Source organism: Hippoglossus stenolepis, chromosome 23, assembly GCF_022539355.2.
Source record: "Hippoglossus stenolepis isolate QCI-W04-F060 chromosome 23, HSTE1.2, whole genome shotgun sequence".
Classification (NCBI taxonomy): domain Eukaryota; kingdom Metazoa; phylum Chordata; class Actinopteri; order Pleuronectiformes; family Pleuronectidae; genus Hippoglossus; species Hippoglossus stenolepis.
Genome location: NC_061505.1, coordinates 10,144,991 through 10,169,109, shown reverse-complemented (window position 1 = coordinate 10,169,109; position 24,119 = coordinate 10,144,991). Strand labels below are relative to the sequence as shown.

Sequence of the window (24,119 nt, the reverse complement as noted above, 5' to 3'; positions counted from 1 at the left end):
GAGAGAGAGGGGAAGAGAGCGAGAGAGAGAGGTAGAGGGACGTGAAGAGAGAGAGAGTCAGGGAGGTAGAGAGAGGGGAAGAGAGAGAGTAAGAGAGGGAGGTAGAGAGACGAGTGTTTCTCTTTGTACTCAGAGAAGAGTTGAGGCCGCTGCCATCTCTTTTTATATAAGCGGAGTTTGCCTGCTGGAAATAGAACAATAAGCCGGTTACTCTCGTCGTTCAGCCCATTTTTCTGTGTCTTTTTCCCCGGACAACAAAACGCATCAGGTTCCAGCGCTTGTTTCTTCAGGGGGACATTTCCACTCGGGATCTGTTTGGTTTTTGTGCGTAATTTGTTGTTTTTGTTTCCAGCCGGACAGATCTTCCTCTTCTTCCTCTGTTCTCGCCTCGTTTCCTTCCACACCAGCCCCGGTTCTTCTCACCCCCCCTCTCCCACCACCACCACCACTGGAGAAACAAGCGACCATGGCTGCCGTAACCAGCCCGGAGACGAGCCCTCAGCCCCGGGTGTACTTCCAGACGCCGGCCGGCACCACGGAGGAGCCGGAGACGCCGGTTCGGAAGCAGGGACGCGTCACCGTCAAATACGACCGCAAGGAGCTGAGGAAGCGGCTGAACCTGGAGGAGTGGATCATCAACCAGCTAACGGACCTGTACGACTGTGAGGTAAAAGACCCCCTCTTACAATAACCCCGCATGCAAAACCGATCGAAGCCATCGATCCGGCGGCTCTGCTAAGTAATAGGGCTCCGGTGGTGGTGGTGGACTCTGTCCATCAGCTCCTCTTTGTGTGCCAACTGTTGACAAAGAGACATTAAAGGGCCCTTCTGTCGCTGCTGGCCTAGCTCCGCTCCTCCTGTAGCATGTAGAGTATCAGGGCCATGTACAAGTACACGTGGTGCAGGCAGGGGCATGATGGGGAACAAGCACAGCACCAGAAGTGATGAAATCGTGTGAGAAGCTCTGTGGTTGAACCTCACTCCTCCACCCACAGGTTGGCTAAATGTAGAATACGCAGATTTATAGTCCTGATCGTGAAATGGACTGCCCCTGTCCCCCCCTCTGATTGGCTGGAGCTGATTTAAAGCACACCTGTAAATGCATCTCGTGCAATATTAATAGTAATCCAATATAGCAATGTAAAGAAATACCTTTTGTCTTTGGTTTATGTTTTGTTGCATAAACCAAAGACCTTTCCTGTCTCTTACTTTCAAACTTTGAAAGTTTAAAGCTGAGTGAAGCCGTTTTCAGACATGACCTCGGGGTAAAATCTGGAGATTTGGCTACAGAGTTTGTCTTCCACACGTGCACAATGCAGCGGGAGGTTTTTCTGCACAGACGCGTTCACAACAGCAACAAATCCTCCGCATTATTCAGGTGAGAGGTGGAGTAGGTTGCAGAAGGCGGAGGCAGGAAGTGACGCGTTAACTCCGCTGCGAAGATCACGTGATCTTGTTTACAGCATCCTAACCCTGTTGTCAGCTCTTATCACCACAAACCCTCTACATCTTCTAGATATGTGACATCTAGAAGCTTAGAGGCAGGACATCTCCTGGATTTCTGCAGACATTATACTAGGGGACCTGGCGGATAAGGTCCGTAGAAACTGCGGAGCATCTCACTCTGATATTTCCAGAGCAAATACGGAGGAACTACGGAGTCCAGTGCATGTCTGAAAGCTGAGTGAGAGGGAGTGAGCTACTGTAATGTGGTGGTGCAAACAAGAAAGAGACTAGCAGTAGATTCCATACCTCTGGGGGGGTGGGGTAAAATGATCTGCTCTGTCAAACATCAGACCCGTGGTCAGAGTGACACACGTTAGAGCCGTGCAGTGATAATGTAACCTGGCGGCAGCTGTGGTGTGGCTGCTGGCGTCAGTAGTTGGTAAGCTCATGTCAACTCCACTGAGCTGGCATTGACCCACATTCTATTCCTAGCGTGAGGAATACAACGACTTAACAGGTTTGGAGAATTCCTTGTAGGCTGAGGTAGAGAAGTGGAAGAGGGGCAATCACACTTTCTCACACCTTTTTTTTTTTCCAACTTGAAGAAGTCAAGTTTTGGAGCTACAGAGTAAAAGTAATGCAGTTTTACTTTGTGATGTTCTTACAAACTCTAATCATATATTATCCCAGGCCATAGTGAATGAATAGGGTAAATTTCGCGGCAAAGTCTAAAGATCGATAACCTCTCTTATCATGTGACGTAAGAAAACCAGATAAAGTCGTCCATCCCATGTTTGTCTCTGCTAAGTTTCTTGCCCCCTTGCAGTGAGGGCTTTTGTGGCAGTGTGTGGGATATCCCGTGAGATGTGGATAATAAAGTGGCAGGGATATGCCAGAGGCTCATGTGCCAGCAGAGGTGATTAAATGGACCTGCAGAGGATTTTCAAATCGGGGAGTGCTTTGATTGTCCGCCAGTAATGGTATGCTATGCGACAAAAATGTGCCAAGGAGAAAATCTTTGCAGTACTATGACATTTCGACAAATCTTTTTTTAGATATTATTTGAATCCATTGTTTGTCATTTTGAATTTCAAAGATGGATGTTTCTCTTCCTCATTGTCTCACGGCATTCATTGCTTCTGTCACTCATCTACCATTCCTTCGTCCACTCAGTCTTCCACTCATGCACGCTTTAATGCACTGATGGTGTATTATGAGTCCTGCTTTTCAACTTCACAAACAGTCGCACAAAGAGTCCAGAAAAATCCCTCGCCGATGGACACACAGTGACGGTATCGGTCGTCTCTAGATAGCGAGACCTGAGTCCTGTGCTGATTTATTATGGACACTTTACATTGTTTCAGATTATAAGTGTTAGTGCAACTTTAATGATTTAGCTCACATTTTTTGGACCCACATTCCTCCTACTCCTCCTATTTTTGGCGTTCGTCCACCGTAGTTCGCCCCTTTTCATTGTCCGTATCCCGTCCCCGCCGAGGCTGTTAGACAACAAAGAGATTAACTTACAGTCGGTTCACTGATGGAGACACATTGGGCTCATTTAGACGGGGAAATGTGGAGCACGTGCTACCAAGCAGTGTAACCAGAGAGGCAGCTTCAGCCGGTCAGGGAGCAGAGCAGGAACTGGGACGACCCTGTTCACCAACAAAGACAAGGAGCACACTTTCTTTCTTCATCTCGCCCTTTCTCTCTCCATGTCTCTTTTCGTTCCGACTCGTTGTAATCCACGGTTTTCATTTGTCACCATCATTATTCCCAATCTATCAGCCCCCCCCCCTTTTCTCTCTCTCCTATTGTGGATGCACATTTCAACAATTTAACACACCGGCACGGATTTTGTTCAACAGGGAATTCATAATGAGATATTTTCCCCATTCATGTAATCCCTGTAAAAAATGCTACAAGCAGTCGGCCGGGCATTTCTGCGATGCTGCTTATGATGTATCCATCCACATAGCCACTTAGTCAGCCTATCAGTCAGAGTTGCTATGGTTAAAAGTGAGGAGCCGAGCCGTCGTATGATTCCATGGCAACAAGGCTGGTTAAATGTTTATGTTGGTTAACCGTGGAGTGGAATAAAAAGGGCTGTGTCCATTTCATGAAACGAAGCTTCGAGGAATTGCATCATTTTCGAAAAAGCCCCTGATTTATTCTGCATTATAATTAGAGCCGTCCAGTTATTATATTAGCAGGGGCTTAATAAATGGCTGCAGTTGATGTTAATGTGGCATTTGCTCTGCATAAGAAACACTCCAGTTGTGCTGCGGTCAATAGGGGGCTACTTGGAAAATGTGGATATGGTCCTGGAATAAAAAATTATTACATTATTACTAAGTATATGAATCGACTTTGTATATGGATTTAATTCAAAATATATACAGACTATTAGTAGGACTGCACGCTAACCCATACTAACATTAACACTGACAGATCGACTGTATGGAAAACTAGATGGGCTCTTTGACAGCATTTAACGCCACCAAGGCTGATTCCTCCCTCACCATGTCTAAGCAGTGCTTCCCATTAATCATGTATACTGTGGCGGCCCGATATATTCTCGCCACAGTCTCATCGTGAACCAAACAAATTTTTTCCTTTTTCCTTATGGTAACATAAGGGAACTTGTCTTTCAGGCTTTGGAAGGTAAAACTAAATTGTGCCATGTCTGAATAAAAATAAATTAACAACAAGCCTCAGATGTGAGTTAATAGAAGCAGCAGCACACAGAAAAGCCTTGATTGAAAAGAACTGAAAGTTGTAGCAGATTATTTTTCTACTAATTCATGAGCAACAACAACAACAACGACGACGTATTTACAAGTGATGTCCGAGGGATTTCTGACGCGACCTTCGTCCCAAATTCCCCCGACACATCTTAAACTATCCTCAGAATTGATGCAACAGAGACTCCAAATCCCACAATCCCCCTTCCATCTCACAGTTTATGTCTCAAACCCAACTATAAACTGTGTTCATTTAAGAAATATAAACACTTAAGTGTTAAGTTTCACATAATAAAATCAGGGAGTGTTTCCTTATAGATAAGTTGTATATACACATTCTCTGTTGTTACAGCGCCCCCCCGCTCTATTACCGGCTTTGTGTATGAGGTGCTAAGTGAGTTTGAGCTCACTCTAGGGAACAGGAAAGTGGGGGTTGGACTCATCAATTCCTCGACTCCCCTTCTAGTAAAATTATTAAGCTTCACTCCAGGCTTGTTTCCATTTCCATGGTAACTGGGCTGTTCAAATTGTATTCGTCATGTAAAGACCCATTTTCTTTCAGTTTGCTGTGTTTTCAGCATGAGTGCACTGGAGCTAACCAGTAGCTACATGGTTAACAGTGGAGCGAGTGGGCGGACCAATCCCCAAACTCCAGGGTCCTACGTGGCCACACACACACACATAAACACAGATGGGGATACGAGTGAGAACAGTGGCAGAATTGGTGAGCAGGAATGCAGTGAACAGAGGAAGAGAAGGGGAAAAAAAGCAGAGGGGAAGGAAAATGTAGCTGGAGTAGGCAGGGATGTCACCGAGGGAGAGAGTGTTTTTGTAACATGTGTCCACTGTTATTGCTGCTATCTACACTGAGCCAAATGAAACGTCTTGTTACCTTGAATCAAATTGGGGATTTCTCTGGGTTTGAACATTGTTGGAAACGTTTTGATAATGTAAGTTAACGAGTCAACAAAATATACAACATGGATCTAGTTGTTTTTTAGATATTTAATGAAGAATTGTTACATATTATATCTTTAACATCACGCTACATAAGAAAAACGCCCGAATTTATCAAAGGCAAAGAAGGGAAAAGTCCACAGTTGTGGGGGAAATAATATAATATATAACATAGTTCACCCATTCAGTCAAAATAAAGCAATCAATATGTCTTTTGGTAAAATATATAATATTTCCTTTATATAGAAAGTGTCTAAATTCAACAATAAAACTAATTTACTCCTATAAAAACATATTGAAACTTTATCAAATGAAGGAAATGCATCTGTATCCTTCAATAAGTCTTATAAATCCAGACTACACAGGAAATGTAAATGCTCTGTTCATACTCTACTCTTTACAACACAAACACACCATAATGAACAGTAAATGCTCCTCTGGTCATATTTAGTCCCTGAGTCTGTTGTCGTCTCCCACAACAAACAGTTAAAGCAGCGATGCATCCTGTTGTTGTGTGGCTCCACAAGTAAGTCACTAGAAGGAACTGGGTTGGGGGAAGCCTGACTGTGGGAACAGCTGTAATTTCATAGCTGAAAATTAAGTTGGCCTCCTTAACACACAGGAACACACACGAGTCATGCAACATGTGTTTTAAAACCGTGCACTTCAAGGTCTGAATACCAATCAGTATTACCCTGTTTCGCTCAGGGTATGTAAGAGGGTGACTACAAAGAGTGGTTGTTACACAGCGGGAGTGAAAGACTCCAGTGTGTCTTTGTAAACCCCCCGCACCACAAACACACACACGTTAATAGCTTACATGTGGTCCTACACATGCATAGTTGTCTTCCTGTTTGACGGAGGGGTGAGTCAGCATGTTGTCTGACCCACTGACGGACCATGTGAGTGTTTTTAGAGGGTGAATAAAGTTAGAGAGGAGAAAAGACGGCCAAGAATGTTGTGAGTGAGGGAGACTAAGCATTTATTGTTTCTTTTTTGGTCGGCGTGTGAGTAAGATCGGAAGGAAGTGAAGAACGTTGAGCAAGAGACAGCATGGATTAAGAGAGAGAGAGAGAGAGAGAAGGAGGGATGTGAGTCATTCAGTGGAATGTTCATAGAACTTGTCACAGGAAATTTGCGAGAAAGGAGTAAACACATAGAACAAATTAACAATATTAGCTTTCACTCAAAAGCACCATTTGCCCCGCGCACACACACACACACCTGTTGATTCACACAAACACACTCACAGGTCCTTATGGAGACAGCATGCTGGCTCTCAGTCATTTTTAAAGTTGTTAAAAATGTTCACGTTTGATAGTTGAAACATAAACGTCAGGTTGAGGTTAAGGTTTGGTTAAAGTCAGAATTAGAGAATATAATACATTGCATCTATGGGGGAAAGCGAGCTAATGAGCAGAGCAGGATATTTAGAAGACATACATTTTCTTCATCTTCTTCCTTTCAACAAAATGTTTTACTAAAATGTGGAGCCTGACTGCTATTACCGATATTTGGGAGTAAAAAATTGCCAATACTGATGTATCAGCTGATATTTGTATTAACAAGTATTAGCAATGATTCTCCAGATGTCGTTATCAAACCCTTATGACAAGAAAATGTATGAGGCTTGATATTTAACAATTTAACCTTAAATAGACTTTGAAATAAGAAAATAGACTTATTTGCATGTTTGATGCTGCAAAATAAAACGTTTAAACCTACACACTGACACTAATATATCAGTGAAAGCCTCATATTGGCCAATTTTATCGAGATAAATGAGGCTCTACTTAAATCTCAGTGTTTAATGCATTTAGTTGATGAACTCATGTGCATATATACTCAACATTTGTTTCATATTTTTTCGGACTCTGTTTGTCGCAGTGTCTTCTGTTGTCTCCCACAATCACTGTCATGTGTCAGCCGGCATGACCCTGACGGCACAGTACATACTGATTGCCTGACACCTTCCCACCTTGTAAACCCGTCGGTATTATGTTTCCGTACTAGCTAAGCTCGATGAGCTTGTCATTCCACCCTCTGTCACACAGATCAGGCCCCCGGCCAAGTGAAGGGCTTAAACAATACAGGGTTTAACAAAACCATTTTACCGTAAAGATCACATGTGGTGCAGGGCGTGTCTGGAGATAGATTATGAAACTGAGCTGCTCTCGGTGAATCTAACAGCAGACGGCAGCTTGTTTGAATGAGAAAGGTCATAAGGAACAAAGGGTGTTATCCATTTATACCCTTCTTGCATTTTAAGACCGTATGCCATTTTGTGAAAGCTCACACACTCATGCGGATGCTTTTGTAAGGTAAACAGGCCATAACAGTGTTGCAGTTTGCTAAACGTGGCTCCAGGGTGTTGTAGCCGAACAGCACTTTTAAATGAGCGATGAATATGAGAGTGTTGGTGATGCGCGCTCACGGGCCTCCATGCTAAAACCATATTAAAACAATGAAACAAGCTAAGCCATCGTCCTGATATTAAATCGGTTGCGACTACAGTTGGCGGCAGCTGGCGTGGATCGTTGGTACGGAGTCATCACCACACAGAGTCTCTTTGTGATTTATGCCAAGTGCCTGCAGGTAGAGTGAGGTAACACACATTCACTGGGGAAAGTATTTTAGTCCCAGGAGGTGCATTAAGAGCAGATACCAGTTTAGCTGTAATTGCAGGGAAGCAGATTTGAGTTAATGGCTTCATTCACCGTCTTCCATTGTGTTGCGTGTATAATGTGTTTATTATACGCCAATGACAGACAGTACAGGAGCAGTGCACACTAACTTACCTATTGATGACAGACTGAGGATGTGACTTTTAATATTAAATAGCTGTAGCTTTCAGAAGGGGAACAAGTCATGCGCCGTCAGGTACAGACTGCTTTGCCAGTGACTCCCTGACCTGATGTCCCTCTCAGCCAGGCAGACAGCCACTGACCTAAAGAGGTCGCAGGGTGAGAGGAACGCAGCGCCATGTTGGCCTCGCGTATCTTCCATGAGGTCACCACAGCGGGAAACCTAACTTAAGCTTCCGTGGTATCTATGGCGTGCTTAGACGTCATGTGGAAGGATTCTCGTGCTGCTATGAACAACCGCACACACACGCTGGTTGAAATGGCACGGCTGTGTGGAGAGATGGATGGATGGATGAGAGATGTGTGGACAGATGGACAGACAGCTGGCAGCCTGACAGACAAGTAGCTGGAGGAATAATGTGACCTGTTACTTCTGTCAGATCGTTCAGAATCTTCAGCTCAGATGCGGATTAGAAATAGAGATGTTGCTCTTTTCCATTTTCATCTAATCAATGATACATTATTTGATATGTTATTTTATTATTTAACACCCTTTGTGCTGTATGTGTAGTTTCTGAGGAGGAAGGAACAACTGACCATATTTGGGCAAAGTGTCTGATTGACAGGAAGGTGCTTGGTCTCACACACACACACAGACAGGATGATAATGAGTATTGACTGAACATGGCAAGTGTTAAATCATTAAACTCTGAAGAATTAATACATGTGATGACTTGAAAGGAGAAATGACAGAAAGAAGCAGCTGCCACCATGTGAGTTGTTTTTTTCATCCAGGAGCTGATTGACTGAATATGGAAACAAACGTCACCAGTGTTCACAAAGTCAGAGGTCGTGTTGATGACTGATCACTGAGAGAATTCTAATAACATCTAATCCCCGATCCCACTTGGATTTTATCCCAGTCATGGCAGAATTAATTGAAAGGCTTTACGTGGAAATTACTGTGTGAAAAGTTTGGATTTAAACTGATGGAAACAATATGTCTAAATGAGAGCTGATCCCACATAGTCAAACTCTCCTCCCGCTCCAAACTGTCACAACAAAGGATTAAGTCACCCAGAGAATGGCATGGCAAATTAACTAATGAATGTCGCCAAGAGTGACATAATGATAATCTGCTGTAATCCTTGTTTGTATGCCTTCTTTTTTTAATCTGCACATAATCTCTTCTTTCAGTCCAATTGTAGTGGTAATGACTCCCCTAGCTCCTAGAGGGGCCTTGTAGAGGCCTCAGAGGAATTCCAGGAATTAGAATAAAAAATAGAAATATATTACATTTTACAGTATCAATATATCCAAATATATCGAATCCTAACCCCTGTATCGTTATACTTTCCATGTCATTTTGAATATGCAGCCATAGTGTGTGTGTGGTCTTCCTCTCTCTCTCTGGATGTGTTTCTGTTTTATTGTATTATTGATTGTTTGCTCCTATGATCATTTGTAATTGATTGAGCAAGTGGAGACGGAGAGTGAAAGTGGGCACTTGAGATGCTGTCGTTTGTCAATAGAGGGATTCTGTGTGTGTGTTGTGTGTTTGCTAATGAAAAGGCATCAACATTTTTTTAAATTTTTAAAACATTATAAGACTCAATGGGCCTTAAACTATCTTTGTGTCTCTACGATTTTGGTGCTAACGTTTTGTTGTTCAGTGTCTGCACTGCACTCCCCTAAGACAGTGGTTTCCAAACTAGGGGTCGGGACACCCTGGGGGGGTCACGAGACACAGAAGGAGGGTCCCAAGATGATTTCCAGGAATCAAATACAATTTAGAAACAATGATCAAGATCACATTTTATCCACGATTGCTCCAAAGCTAAAAAATACTAGTTGAATTTCAAAAACATGGAAATCCTCATCAGCCTTCTGATTTCTGTGTCTCCATGTGACCCCCAGCAGGTGAATTTGTACGTAGGTGAATTTTAGTTGCTGCTTGACAGTTCAATGGGAGAGACAAATTTTCTGTTTAATTTTTGTTAAACAGCGGCCGAGCTCCAGCCCTGGCAGCATTGGCAGTTGTCCTCCCAGGGCTGGTTGTCACCCTGAGGGACCAACAAGTGTGTATGTGTGTGTTTGTGTGTGTGTGTGTGTGTGTCTCTGGAGAGGCTGCAGCACAGACATGTCCAGTCAACACACAGAAACCACTGAACCGTTGACTCAGGCCAAACAAGCTGATGTGTGAATCATTCAACCGTGCAGCGGGGCAGCAATGACTCTGGGCAGCTTTTCGGGGAAAAGGTCGGGTGACATTCCATGTTTTAACTCCACAAACAGATTTTGAAGCGAGTGTGATTGTGTGTATGTGTGCGAGTGATTGCAGATTAAACTTCTATTAAGACCTTCACCCTGTGGCACTTTTAGCTGAAACACTTTTTATCTTATTTTTTAAAAACCTCTTTACATCCCGATAAAGTCGTCCGGAAAAAAATTAAATAAAAGAAAGACGTGTCTGTGGCCACTCACAGACCAAATTAAATTATTGGCTGGCGTATCTGTCTGTCACTAAGCAACCTGCCTGTCTGTGCTCCCACTGTCCTGGACCAGAGTCTTTAGCTGGAGAGATGTATGCTGCTGAAGCAGAGACAAGCTTGAATGACACACAGGACATTTTCGCTCGTTTTCACTCCATAGGTTATTTATTCTAGAGGAAAGATTTGGGCCAAACCATGAAAACCAGAAGCTCTGTCATTCCCTCCTTCCGCTAATAATCTATTACTATGCTACATGCTATTGTCACCAAATTGCACTGTAAGAAGGACCCAAACTACCGTGCCTGCAGTCTAATTACAGTGATGAATGTTTCCTGGCATCATATAAAGATACCTCCTCTGTTCTTGGAGCCTGTTTGGTTTGGCGTTCTCCTGCAATAAGTCTGAAACAACCCACACAGCACTGGTACACAACAGCGTGGCCACATCACCACACAGGCAGACTCTTGAGGCTGTGCTTTACAGCACAGAGCTGTTTGCATGCTATCTGTGAGTGAGATAACGGGAAGGCTGACAGGGCCGCAGAGTCAAAACAGATGGACACGGTGGTAGGATGTAGGAACTGATGGGTACATCTTGTTTTAATAATACTAGGAAGCAAGTGCCTCCAAGAGGTTTTACACAGAAAGTTGTGTTTGTGACATTTTATCATTTATTAGTGGAAAGAAAACACTGACAGCTGAGCTCCTTCTCTCTGTTTTTCACATGACTCAAAACAGGACGTCATATTCTTCCTGGGAGGAAGTACATCTAGCTGATTAGACGTGCAATAGAGATAAAGATCAAACACACACACACAGACACACACACACACTGTTAATGTCTGCATACTCCAGACTAGATGAAGCAAATTGTATTGTATTGATTATGGATTGTGGTTTATGGTTCACGGTTGTGTGTGAGGCCACATATTCAATACAGCAGCCAGTCACCACTTAGATTAATTGTGCACATGCACGCAAACACACATGCACGCACACAATCGCACAAAGAGTAGCATTACTAATGTCCCTCTGTCAACCCTGTCCTCTTAAAGTGGTCCTGTTAACTCTAACACACACACACACACACACACACACACACACACACACACACACACACACACACACACACACACACACACACACACACACACACACACACACACTGCTCGCCACTTCCCACAGATACCTTCAACCTCCCCCTCCCCCGTTATCTCCCAAGGTCACGTGCCCACACAGGAAGTAGCTGGGTGAGCTGGACCATTTAAGGACCATTTAAACCCCTGCAGTGCTTAAGAAAACAAGAAGAGCCTTGTATACATCTGCGTTTTCTGGGGGTCACACATCTCACAAATATGTTTTTGTCACCTCAAACTGCTGTAAGAGCAGAGAGCATGACAAAAGGAGGCTGGCAGGATACCCAGATTCCTGATAAGCAACCGTCTGCATGTGTGTGTGTGTGTGTGTGTGTGTGTGTGTGTGAGACCGAGCGAGATAAGGGGGATGGAAAGCAGCAGGCGATGACTGACACAAAGCATCCCTAATCCTTACACCCCTGCTGACCCCTCGGTGCCTCCCTCACTCTTAAATTCTCTCTCTCCTTTTGTCATAAGTGCTATCATGCCCAAGGCAAGGTGGTTTAAACGCTATGAACTGGCCGATTACAGACATACTGAGGGTGATTTATACAAGAGCAGCACATCGAGCCGGAGAGCGAGGGCATCAAAGCAGACATGAAGATAAAGAGACAGGGGGGGGGGGGCGCATGACAGGAAGCAGGTTCAAGCCCAGTATTTTTCCACTGTGTGTGTGTGTGTGTGTGTGTGTGTGTGTGTGTGTGTGTGTGTGTGTGTGTGTGTGTGTGTGTGTGCCTGCTTCACTACTCACTATTAATATAAGAGAGAGTGTGTGTTGATCAGATGACAGTCGACCAAATCAGGCACACGGGTTTCATGAATTACCACTTTGAGTTGACTTGCAAGCAGCTTTTCAACTTCATTTTAGAATAGGCCACTATTTATTTTATTGACTTGTGTACTTACATTATCCAAAATGTTTTCCAGCAATCTTCAAACCCAGAGAAATCTCCAGTTTCATTCGAGGTAACTGGACGTTTCATTCTGGTCACCACCACATCTGGTTTATCCGTGGCTTCTGCTACAACTTTCCGGACAAACAACTATTGGCGAAGGAAAAACACACAGCTAGCCAAACAGCAAGTTTTTCCGTCCTCTGTTTGTATTGGTCACTCATAATGGATCATGATTTTTCATTGCCGTTTGCTGCCTGAGGTGAATAAAACTTCATCAGCTCATCATTGAACATGATTTGTGCCTGAATGGGGTCATGTAGAAATTCATCTGAAACGGTGATGAAAACAACAACTTCCCCTGATCCCACGCTTCTTCATGATGTCATCACATCAGGTTTTTTGTTATTGCTTTGATTTAAAAAAAACCCTAGGGGCCTAAGTTACATATTGTTCGTTTCACTTATCATATAAGGGGAAATGTTTCCATATTGGCTTGAACATAACTATGCAAAGTTTAGCAATTACAAGTAAGAAATTGCTTAAATGTCTCCAGTCCCCTTGTTTTTATCATATGTTTGGTGTCAGCTCAACTCCAGTTCTGTTGCACATCCTGTCTTGCTCAATCAGTGTCTGATATGCAGGCCTGCACATGAATGAAGGTGTGATAGTTTAAAAAAAGCTGAAAATCTGAAGCTCCTGATTACAAGAACTTCTGCGTTCAGTGTCCGAGGGGAATGGCTCTAGCATCTCTGCGGCCTTAAAGGATAAGCAGTATGTCTTTAGTTAACACAATCTGATTTAAGTTTTATCAAAAAACTGCTCTGCTATTATGCGTTCTCCATTGTCCACATCCTTATCAGACCTGGTCATCATCCAAATATTTCATCAAGACATTCTGTTCTTTCCACCATGTTTGTTTTTTTCTGTGGTCATGAACCTTTCCATGTCTGTACTCGCCTCTTACTTTTTGTCACCCTCACATCTGTCATTCAGCACACCTCAGTGAACCGAGTGATCTCTACGTCTTTGTTGCACCAATAATCCTTTTTCACAATAACAGATTTCAATAGCTGCACTTTGAGCATTGACAAAGTGCTGAATGATTTATCACTCAGGCCTTTGGATAAGGACCATTTAAAGACCGATGATTAAAGTTCAATGCGTTAAATCCATTAAAGATGTTCAACAGTTGAAAGAGGCAGACGATCAGCTGTTCTGGTTTCAAACACTGATGTCTTATGCTGATTTTCACCAAAAATAGCGAGTATGTTGATACAAATGCATTGGAAACATCGCTATCTTGACAGAGGTGCATTATGTGAAGAAAAGAAAATATCTGTTGCAAGTTCTTTGCAAGATGTAAAATAACAATAGGGGTCGGTGCCAGTGCGCGTCATAACGTCGAGTCTGAAGAGGTGCAACATTAGAGTCGAGACTGTCAAAATAAAGGAGAAGAAATTTGAATGTTCACCAGGGTGTCCAGTTCCATTACTGCCAATTGGAGCTTGAGATGATAAAAACCTGCTTGGGCTTAAAACAGAGTCCTGCTACAGCTACGGTGATGTTGTATCAGTGTAAAATTTGTATCGTGCAGCTCACAGGTCAGCCTCTCCTCTCTCGCCATCTGTATTCCCCACGTCTCTCCACCGCCCCTGTGCAATAACATGGCAAAGCATGAACAAGTGAAGCACAAAGGAGGAGCAAATGGAGTAGAAAGGAAGTCTGGTGCATAAATTATCACTTTGCCAGACGAGTCACAACAAACTCGCGCAGAAGGAAGCCGGAGTGAATGGCGACATTGTTCGGCGCCACGTGGCCCACTTTTCCCTACCTCTTCCTCCTTCCGCCATCCTGTCTGCCCCTAGCCATCATCACTTCCCTCTGTCTCCAGCTTCCTTCTCCCCCCACTCCTCTTTTCTCCAAACAGTACGCGTAGCCAGAACATTGTTTTCGTCTTTGTAGCAGCGCCGGCAAACAGCCACCCTGAAGTCCGACTATTTTTATCCCGGTGTGTTACTGAGGTAGCAGGAAAGCAAAAGTGGCTGTTCGCCGTTCAAACTTGAGCCTCTCGGTGATTCCTTACTTTTTAATTATCTTCATCTACACTGTCCCTGCCGTCGTTTCTTTAATGCTGACAAGTTTGCACACAGTTTACACAGATCCTATCATAGGAATTGGTAATGTAGTGTGTTACCACTGGAATCCATGCTGTGTAATCCTTGTAGGTGGCCTCTGTGACCTACTTACACACAGAGCTCCCACAGTGAAGTTGGCTTCCTCCCATCTTATTACATGTAATATGGTTGTGTTGATATACACTGAGCTTCCTATTAGCATTTGGCTACTGGCTGTTTGTACCCTAAGGTCTGCTTCTTTCATTCCGCACAGCCTCTAATTGCATTATCTTTGTCTCGGCTCTTTCTGGACACAAATCTGCAGCTCACAGTCTCGATGTTGCATTTTGAATCAGATCTGAGGTCAGTCAATTTAAAATAAAAGCTACGGACGCGTGACTCAGTCTTATAATGAGTAAATTCTTTGAAGGAACTTCCAAGAAACTCTAACTTCCCTCCTCCGTCTCCTCAGTTCCCCTCTGAAGAGATATTTACAGTAGCAGTGATGATAGGACTTTTTTGTTGTAATGACCTACTTGTGTGTTTGTGTAGCTTATGTTTTTCCGGTGCTCTATTTGCTATTTGATCTGTCCAATCCTGCAGCCACGACACAGCTCCCTGTGAGAGGAATAGTACTATGACCCACACACACACACACACACACACACACACACACACACACACACACACACACACACACACACACACACACACACACACACACACACACACACACACACACACACACACACACACACACTGCTCTCATACTGTCACATCTCGTTCTGCTCTGTTCTGCAGGCAGCCTCCAGACAGACATTGTGTCTCTCGCAGTGGAGGTGGTGATGATGGTGTGTGAACCGTATTTGCAAGCCCGTCTGGAGGGGTGTAATTAAACTTTTAAAAGACCACAGAACAATGAGTCTGTATGCCAGTTCACAGACTGTATTTAAAGATGCATCCCCAATGGGAGTAATGTTAGCATTCTCCACAGCATCATCATTAAAGCCCCTGACTAAAATTACTCTGAACTTTTAGTCCCAGGAACTTTTTTTTCTTGCAGACTGTTGTTCACCTGTGTTTCCACCGCGCTCTAAAGACCAGGGGAGATTAGCCGGCTGATATATGGACAACCCACGGCTATAGCAAAATGTTCAACTCCAGTCCACCAGGTGGCGGTAGTGCAGAACACTATACAGCAATGATGAGGTTATACATAAACTTTATCATTACAGTACCACAGTTTCCAATTCCCTCTCAATATCAGCAAAAGTACTCAGGAGTGCCTCGGCTTTCTTCTGTACAGGTTTTTAAAAATGGTGGCTGAAATAAAATGCTGGAGTCCTCTACCAATCAGGTATGTTTAGTGCTGCAAGCCCCACCCTAAAGGTTCTGGGTACTTTCGTATCGTACTCCCCCCCCGAGCAGGGATTTATTTTTAGGGGTAAAAAAGATTTCCCCGGAACGTTATTTCAACCCTGGTCTCTCTGGTGGAAACACAAAGAGTTCCTCCAAAGGTTCCTAGCCCTGGGGGGAAGTTTCTGCGGTCAAAGCATGGCCTAAAAAAAAACCAATGAGATGCCCATCCCTCTAGTAGAGAGTGGAAAAGCTATGGTACGGAGCAGGGAAGTTGTTCTGAAGGATGTGGTGGCAAAACACGTTACTGCACTGCAGCTGCTGCAGTATCATGTGTCAAACACCTAAACACATGTAGATGTGTTTTGTATGATCGCCACAGAGATTTGCAGTTAAGCAAATCCGTTACCTCCAGATCGCTGCTTTGTTTAGACGCCTGCAGTGTGTGTTAGGAAGTAACTGGTAGCCGTCTTTTAGTCTGGATCACATCTGTGGCCAACAGTGAAAACCCCCTCCAGACTCCAGACTAGTTCAGTAAGTCCATCTTTGTTTTGGAAATCCTCCCCAGTGATTCCCCGCTTTCTTTGTGTCTCCTCTCTGAAGCTTGTCTTCCGGCCTTTTTCAACATCCCTCCCTCGTCTCCCTCCTCTCCCTCCTCTCCCTTTACTCTTTTGGGCTGCTTATCTCAGCTGCTCCCTCTTCTCAACATGCTTCTTAGCCTCTTACCTTCCTTCCTCTTGGCGTTCCCCTTCCCCCCTCGCAGATTTGAGTCTCAAATCACTTTCACGTAAGCCGCATTAAACTAGTATCACTTATTATTTCCAGTACATTGAGCAGCAGGTACATTATATTTATTTTTTAGTATGTAACAGCAATTAAAAGTAATATAGAGCCAAGTTGGTATTTCTCTTTTATTTCCTTTCTGCTACTGATTGATTGGACATTTAAGTCAAATCATATTTGTTCCATCAATACACATATACACACCACCACTGGAGGTCTTTCTTTCTTTCATTCATTCTAGCATGTAGCAGCACATAGAGCCCACATGTTCTGCTGATCAGTCTTTGTGTGAGACTGGAGTGTGTGTGTGCGTGTGAGGGAGATTGTGTGTAAATCAGATAGCTTCAATATGTCTGCAGTGTAAGCATGTGTGTGTTTCACTGTATGTTCATCTTTATGTGTGTGTGTGTGTGTGTGTGTGTGTAGATTTGTCCCATTGTTGCTGGAAAGTCTTACTCTCATCTTCTGTGTGTATGTTTTTGCACATTTGTCTGTGTTGCTACTTACAGTGTGTGTGGTGTGTGTGGTGTGTGTGTGTGCGTGTGTTACTCTGCTGACACTAAGTCTGTCTGTCACCTCCAGTCTCTATCTCACACATACAGACTGTCCTGCTCTGAATTAAATCCTTATACCCCACCCTCTCCACACAGACACACACACACACTTCATCCAGCTCAGACTTATTAAAGATCATTTTATAATTCTTTAATCCGTGTGTGTGTGTGTGTGTGTGTGTGTGTGTGATGGTGTGTGAGTGAGGTGTGTCTAACAGAGGCAATGTGTGTGATGTCGAAGGAGTTCTCACGACAATAAAAAGCTACCATTTGGTTTATGTGCCACACAAATGTGCACACACAGCATGCTGCCTATGAGTCTACATGACTTTGAGAGAGAGAGAGAGCGTGTGTGTTGGAGTAGGGGGCAGTCGGGCAGGTGCAGAGACAGCTGGTGTGGGCTACTCTAACCAAGGGGGAGGACGAGAGCGAGAGAGAGCGAGATTCCAAGAGAATGACATGAATATAGGGGAGCGGTTGAGCTGCAGAAGAGGGGTAAATGAGTGTTTGTACGAGTGTGTGTGTGGGTTTGTGAGTGTTTGTACGGTGTGTGTGTGTGTGGTTTTGCGAGTGTGTGTGTGTTGTTGCCAGCGGTGAAGCGCTTTGATGGAACACACTGAGCTAGTGTGTGTGTGTGAGGCAGATGGAGAAATGGAGAACGTGTGGGAGACTATTAAACCACTTTTAATACGGCAACAGATTAATCAGACAAAGAATTGATCGCATGAAGAGAAGGTTTGAGGAGAAGGAAGGAAGGAAGGAAGGAAAGAAAGAGACGAGACATAAAGAAAGAAAGAAAATAGTATTAGCACATTTCAGTGATGGCTTTAATAAACAGTATCAATTCAATAAGCCTTTTATATAAGGGGTCATCTTATTAGTATCCGGCAATAATTGCTTGGCTTAAATTTGAAGTCTGCGTTTTTCACCTTTATTTCCTGTAGCTTTTCCTGCTTGAATGTGAATAACACGAGAACTTTAAAAGACTCAAGTTATCGGCTAAGTTTCTGCTCAGCTCTAAAATCGTACGATGATTAAACTGAGCGGATTTCCCCTCAAGAGATTTAGAAGGCACGCTTTCACTAAAGGCAGCAGTGTCAACCAGCAGTTCACAAGGAAGAAAAATTTATGTTACGCATATTTACCCGATGGATTCAACGGCGTTTAGGGCAAATCTACATCTTATTAATATTACAGGTTTTAGGTTTATGTCTAAATATTCACCTGGTGCCAAAAACAAGTGCAAATGGCTGGAAAGATCAATACCACACTCACCCCCCCCCCCAAATGGCTGTTTGTACATTTCGACAGAGCCAAGCTAGCCGCCAGTCTTATGTCTTTATGCTAAGCTAAGCTAACTTGCTGCTGGATTTAGCTTCACATAGGCTACACAAGGTTGATTGAAAACTGAATAACTGGGCGTTTCTTTCTTTGTACAGACCAGGCATTTTTATATTGTTATATTCAGTTCATGTTTGCACATAAGCAAAAACCAACTAAACAGATATGTATTGCATTTAGCTTGATATTTTCAAACGTGAATTAAAAACAAACCTATTCAGTCTTATTTAATGGTTTTATTATTTAGGTTTGTATTTTATCTTCTCTTATGTTTCACCAACATTTTACTGATGATTATCTACATTTTATTGCCTTCACTTTCTTTTAGTGTTGTCTTTTCCATTATCGATTTCTTTATTCTCCCAAACTGAATGTTTTTAACTCATTTTGAATTAATTTTTAAGATCCTGTGTTTTGTCAATCACTTTGAATTCAATTTGAGTTGCTTGAAAGGTGCTATATGAATAAAGTTTGATGGATCTGTTTGATTTTGAGACATCTTTTCCCCGCGTCCTTGATCAATTCTCCTTGCTCGTGACAGATAACCGTCTACCTGCCTGTGTCTTTGTCTCTTCGCTGTCATGTTCTGAACAACATGTGGTGGTAGGACACCGCCCTCTAGTGTCCACAGAAGGACATACACCAAGCCAGTGTACCACATCAGAAATGCCAGTGCTGATCTATTTGCAGGCGACCACATAACATAAACACAGGCACTAAGAATAGAGCGGATAATGAGGATTTCTCTCCGCGAAGGAGCTTCTTGCGGGGAGCGGTCACTTTTGGTTTCTCTGGAATCGTGTTAACTAACCAATGTGTTTTTGTTGTCTCTGCATGCGCTCACGTGTCCTCTCCTCTTACTGTGTGTGTTGCAGGAGGAGGCCATCCCAGAGCTGGAGATAGATGTGGACGAGCTGCTGGATATGCCCAGTGACGTTGAGCGTGCAACCAGGGTCAAGGTAGGACATGCTTACGTACTACAGTGAAAGCATTCAGGACCCCACGAGCAGTTTTTTTTAGACGTGAACTGTCCAGATCTTATTTTCTGGAGTCTACCTTTCACATATGAAAAACGCAGCAGGAGACCACTGGGTCAGACGTGTAGAAAATGTGGAACGTTCAGGTGAGGGGCGGCGCTTGGGTAGAATATGCAGGAGACAGGATATGATGTATAAATTCTTCTGCGGAAATCGCAGCTTACAGACATTTTCAATACGGAGCTGGCAGGAAAAGCTATGAAAAATGTCCAGAGTAAGGAAAATGTCAGGAAAATGTCGGGACTTCAGTGCAGGTCTGAAAGCATCACGCAGCATCATCTCATACCGTCTTCTCTGTTTTACAGGAATTGGTGGCTGACTGTTATAAACCTACCGAGGTAACAAATCTCTCTTCCTTTCTTCCGTCTGTCTCGCACCCAAATCAATGTTTTCGTTTCTGACTCCACCTCACGTGCTTTGTCCCTCCTGTCCCTCCTGTAGGACTTCGTCTCAGACCTGCTCGACAAGATCCGAGGGATGCAGAAGCTCTCCACGCCTCAGAAGAAATGATGGCGTCCCTGCTCCTCCTGCCCTTCCTCCCCGGCATCCTCCCGCCTCCGCCCTCACCTCTCCCTATCACTCCCCATTCTTTTTTGTATTCTAACGTCAATTTTCTTCCATTGAGGATATTTTTTCTTCCTCTTGTCGTTAGGCCCTCTGTTCTAATCCCCATTCTTGTTTTTTTTCTCCTCTTCATCGCATCCTCTTCTCTCTCGTTGCCTGGATCCAGTCCCATTAATCACTTTTATTTCAGATTTTTTTGACATCCCCTGCTTATTTGATGAACTTCCTCCGTAAAATACCATCAGCAAAGAAAGAAAGAGCTCATAATTGATCGACAACAAGCAATTCATCGGCCCTGATACCAGGCGCTCGCCTTTCCTCCTTCACCCTTTATCTGGCTCTGCCTCTCCCTCATCCAGCTCCTCCATCTGTCGGAGGAGGAAGAGGAGGGGAGCCGAGAAGAATCCCATAATTACTGGGAGCAGCCGAGAGTGGGAAGAGCTGGCAGAAGCCAAGAAAGGAGTGGATGGGTGAACGATACAGGAGGAGGAGGGTTCAAAGGAGGAAGCAGCCAATCGTGGCTCACGTCTCGACCAATGAGATTCCTTATTGTATTTGTAAGAGATTTGAAAGTTGTATACGATCCAGCCACCAACCCCTAATTCTTGCGCTGCTGTCTTTTTCATTCTGAGGGCGTGGAGTTAATATTCACTTGACTTTAGATTTAACTTTTTTGGGGTCAGTACAGCAAATGTTCCACCTTAAATCAAAGGTATTTGCTACAGTGGTGCATTTAAAGACTTTTTTTCCGTGTGTGTCTGTTGAAAAAACTGCACTATGTCATTTCGGGAGGAAAATCTGAACCTCTGACCACAAGGAGTATTGTACGGTGTAATTTTAGTCCAGCGAAGAGGCCAATTTGATCCTGGGAGCGATGGTTGAACCCAAAAGAAAGTCACTGGTTGGCTGCGGCGGTCATCTAAGAAATAAATCGTTTTAGGAATAGGAGTAGATTCTTTTGGGTTGGGCGTGTTTGACTAGATTTTAAATTCTTTCCTCGGATACGTAGGTCTGTACAAAGATGGCGATTTAGAAGCCCTGCGTGTGTGCGGCCTGCACACACACGTGTACGTCTGTGTGTTCAAATGCTACGTGTGTGTGTGTTGCTACATAATGTACAGCAACATTCTCGTGAGGGGTTTTTCCTGGCCTGTATATTCTGCTGTTCTGTACGACATATTTGAATTTTAGAAGAGGACTGGTTCCTGTTTTATTTAGTTTGTTTTTTTGTTACACACACGCTCACACTGACAGTCCGACAGGGGGACCTGAAACAAAGCTGCCTTGTGTTTTCTTTTCTTTCTTTTCTTTCTAATAACCCCTCCCCTTCTCTCTCTATTTCTCACTGTTTCCCCCCCTTTCTTCGAAGAAATCATATAGTCCACCACGTTGTTTTGTCACGTTGGAGCGGTCACGTGTCTCCTTTACGGACACTTTTTGTCCGCCTGTCACATCAGTGGAGCCACCAACTAGATGTCGGAATGGGAGCGATGGAGGCCGCTGCTTTGAATATGAAGCCGTCTAAATGCATTCATCCCTCTATTCTTCCGTCATTCTTTCTCATGCACTCACACGGACACACACCGGCCACCCTTGGGGCAGAGGAGACGCATTAGCAAACACAGCTGCCTCTTACACAGATGTGAACACACACACACACACACTGAGTGCAGAGTAAAAGGACAGAGTTGGAGAGCGAATGGTCCTTAGCTGACACAAGATCCGCGTTTCCGTGCCGCAACTGCCAATCATCTCTAACAATAAGCCATCTGTTTCCCATCCTGAGCCAATCAGATTGGAGACCGAAGCCCGTCGGCCAATAGGAGGAGCGGTGACATTCGCTGTTACCAATTGCTAACACCTGCGGTGACAGCAGACCTCCACTGTCTGCCTCTTTCTCTCTCAGCACCAACAAACACACACACACGTAAACAAATACACACACACACACTCTGGCCCATTTCCATCGTGCTGCTCTGTCCTTTCTCTCTTGCATCCCCTCTCTCCTCCATTCTCCTCCCTCTGTCCACCCTCCCCTTCTATCCTTTCTTTTTTTTTTCTTTTTTGAAAAACAGATGTTGCCTTAGGTATTATTTATGTTACACAAACCAAATAAACGGGAGACATTCATTTTGAAAACGGTGACACAAACGTGTGTTGCTGAGCAGAACTGCGGCGCGTGGAGAATCTCAGATCTACGGTCGCTCCTTTTTCTCTTTTTTCTTGAAAAACAAAATGAGATTCTGGTGTTTCTTTTTGTAGAAGTGTGTGTGTTTAATACTTAGGCCTTGATACAGTGATTTTGTTTAGATAAAAACCAACGTTCTTTACATTTACATTGAATACTGGTCTGTTTTTATTGTGATCATGACACTTCTTGATGCCGGGCCTTGGATTAATATATATCTGAACAGAAATCCATTCAGATCAATGTTGGTGTGGTTGCGTTTTCTCCTTCCTGGTGCCACCTCCAAACCCAGCGCCGTCTGCAGAGACATTGTGATTGGTCGGATCGTAACCATGTGAGCTCAATCCTCTCAATTTGAATGGATTTTCATTTCTAAATCCAGGTTTGGATTATACCTTCTTAGACTGTTATTGAGCGGTCGTTTTTTTTACTGTTGGGGGAAAATTGCAAAAAAAAATGATTATATATATGCTGATTATTATCATTGAGGCTAAACCATGTGGATTGAAGGAGCAGTGGCATTTTTTGGGGACAATGATTAGATCAAACCCACCAACAAATGTAGCAATATCAACAACAGGTCTTGTTTTTGCCCAATTTTGTTACACTTTTATGCAACTTTAATAAAAACATGTAAAATGGACATTTTGTTTCTCTCTCTCTCAATTTGACTGTTACTTCTGTGTAATTTTCTTTGCGACCTATACTTTAAAAAACCCTGAATCCTTTAGATACATTTTAAGGACTAGCAGGTTTACACCACATGAAGAAGTCTACTACAGAAATGATTGCACCTTGGGTTTCCTTTTATGATGAGTCAAAATGTCTGCCATGACAAGCCCCTGTTGTCCAAATGAAAAGAATTCCACCAGTATTATTTGCATGGCTCTTGAGGTTTAGCATTACTTTAGTGCCATCTTGTGGTCAATGACAAGTATGGCAACTACATTTTAAATAGAGTGCATGTGGGGTGATGGTAGGACACCGCACTCTAGTGGTCATGTAAGGACATTCACCAGCCAGTGACGCTACAGTACAGAACAGAGACAGAAATGCCATTTAGAGGAGACCACACAACTTAAACACAGACACTAAGAATAAAGGGGATGTCAATTTGAAAGTTCTTTTAAGTAAATCTTATTCTGCTCTAATCACACGGTGGTTAAGTGTGAGCCCAGCCCTGTTCAAGGACAGTCAGTTAGTGGTGATGACAATGTCCCAGCAGGAACAGAGAACAGAGTCTGATCCCTCTCCTGGTATTAGGTCTGTGATCACAGTATCTACTACACAGACTCTGCCACGACAACAGATTCAACTTTTCTTTACTTTATCATAAAAAATAAAGAAGAAGAAAAAACTTAAAGGCCTTGTTTTAAAGAGGACCATTTTAGAATTGTGTATGCATATAAGACACACACATACATATATATATTTGTTTGTTTGTTTTCTTACATTACATTATATTTTATTATATAACATTACATTCTATTGTATTACTTTACATTATATCATATGACGTTAAATTACATTACATTATGGGGAAGATGTAATACTATCCAAAAAAAGCCAGATGCGCGCTTTCCGCTCTACCTCCTGCCATTGGTTTATTGCGATGAGCCCCGGCAAGAACCTGAGCGGTGATTGGCCCCTGCAACGCGCTCTGGCGTTCTGATTGGACGGGCGACGCTCACCGGGGACGGTCGCTCCT

The 24,119-nt window shown here is 43.5% G+C and overlaps 1 protein-coding gene across 2 annotated transcripts; it reads left to right on the top strand.

Moving 5' to 3' along the window:
* The first annotated feature begins 2 nt into the window (after nucleotides 1-2).
* Nucleotides 3-23,054, top strand: ppp1r14bb (protein phosphatase 1, regulatory (inhibitor) subunit 14Bb). Of its 2 annotated transcripts, XM_035148780.2 has the most exons (5): nucleotides 3-268; nucleotides 353-667; nucleotides 19,498-19,581; nucleotides 19,965-19,997; nucleotides 20,101-23,054. In XM_035148780.2, exons 2-5 carry the CDS (start codon nucleotides 467-469, stop codon nucleotides 20,167-20,169), a joined length of 387 nt encoding a protein of 128 aa, XP_035004671.1. In that variant the 5' UTR covers nucleotides 3-268; nucleotides 353-466; the 3' UTR covers nucleotides 20,170-23,054. The 2 variants fall into 2 exon arrangements, with proteins under 2 accessions (XP_035004671.1, XP_035004673.1); XM_035148782.2 differs by lacking the exons at nucleotides 3-268; nucleotides 353-667 and adding an exon at nucleotides 17,576-17,776.
* The last annotated feature ends 1,065 nt before the right edge of the window (nucleotides 23,055-24,119 follow it).

Coding starts and splice junctions, on each gene's coding strand:
- ppp1r14bb (XM_035148780.2), top strand. CDS start 467: ATGGCTGCCGTAACCAGCCCGGAGACGAGCCCTCAGCCCCGGGTGTAC. Junction 668..19,497: donor CGGACCTGTACGACTGTGAG/GTAAAAGACCCC, acceptor TGTGTGTTGCAG/GAGGAGGCCATCCCAGAGCT. Junction 19,998..20,100: donor ACTGTTATAAACCTACCGAG/GTAACAAATCTC, acceptor TCCCTCCTGTAG/GACTTCGTCTCAGACCTGCT.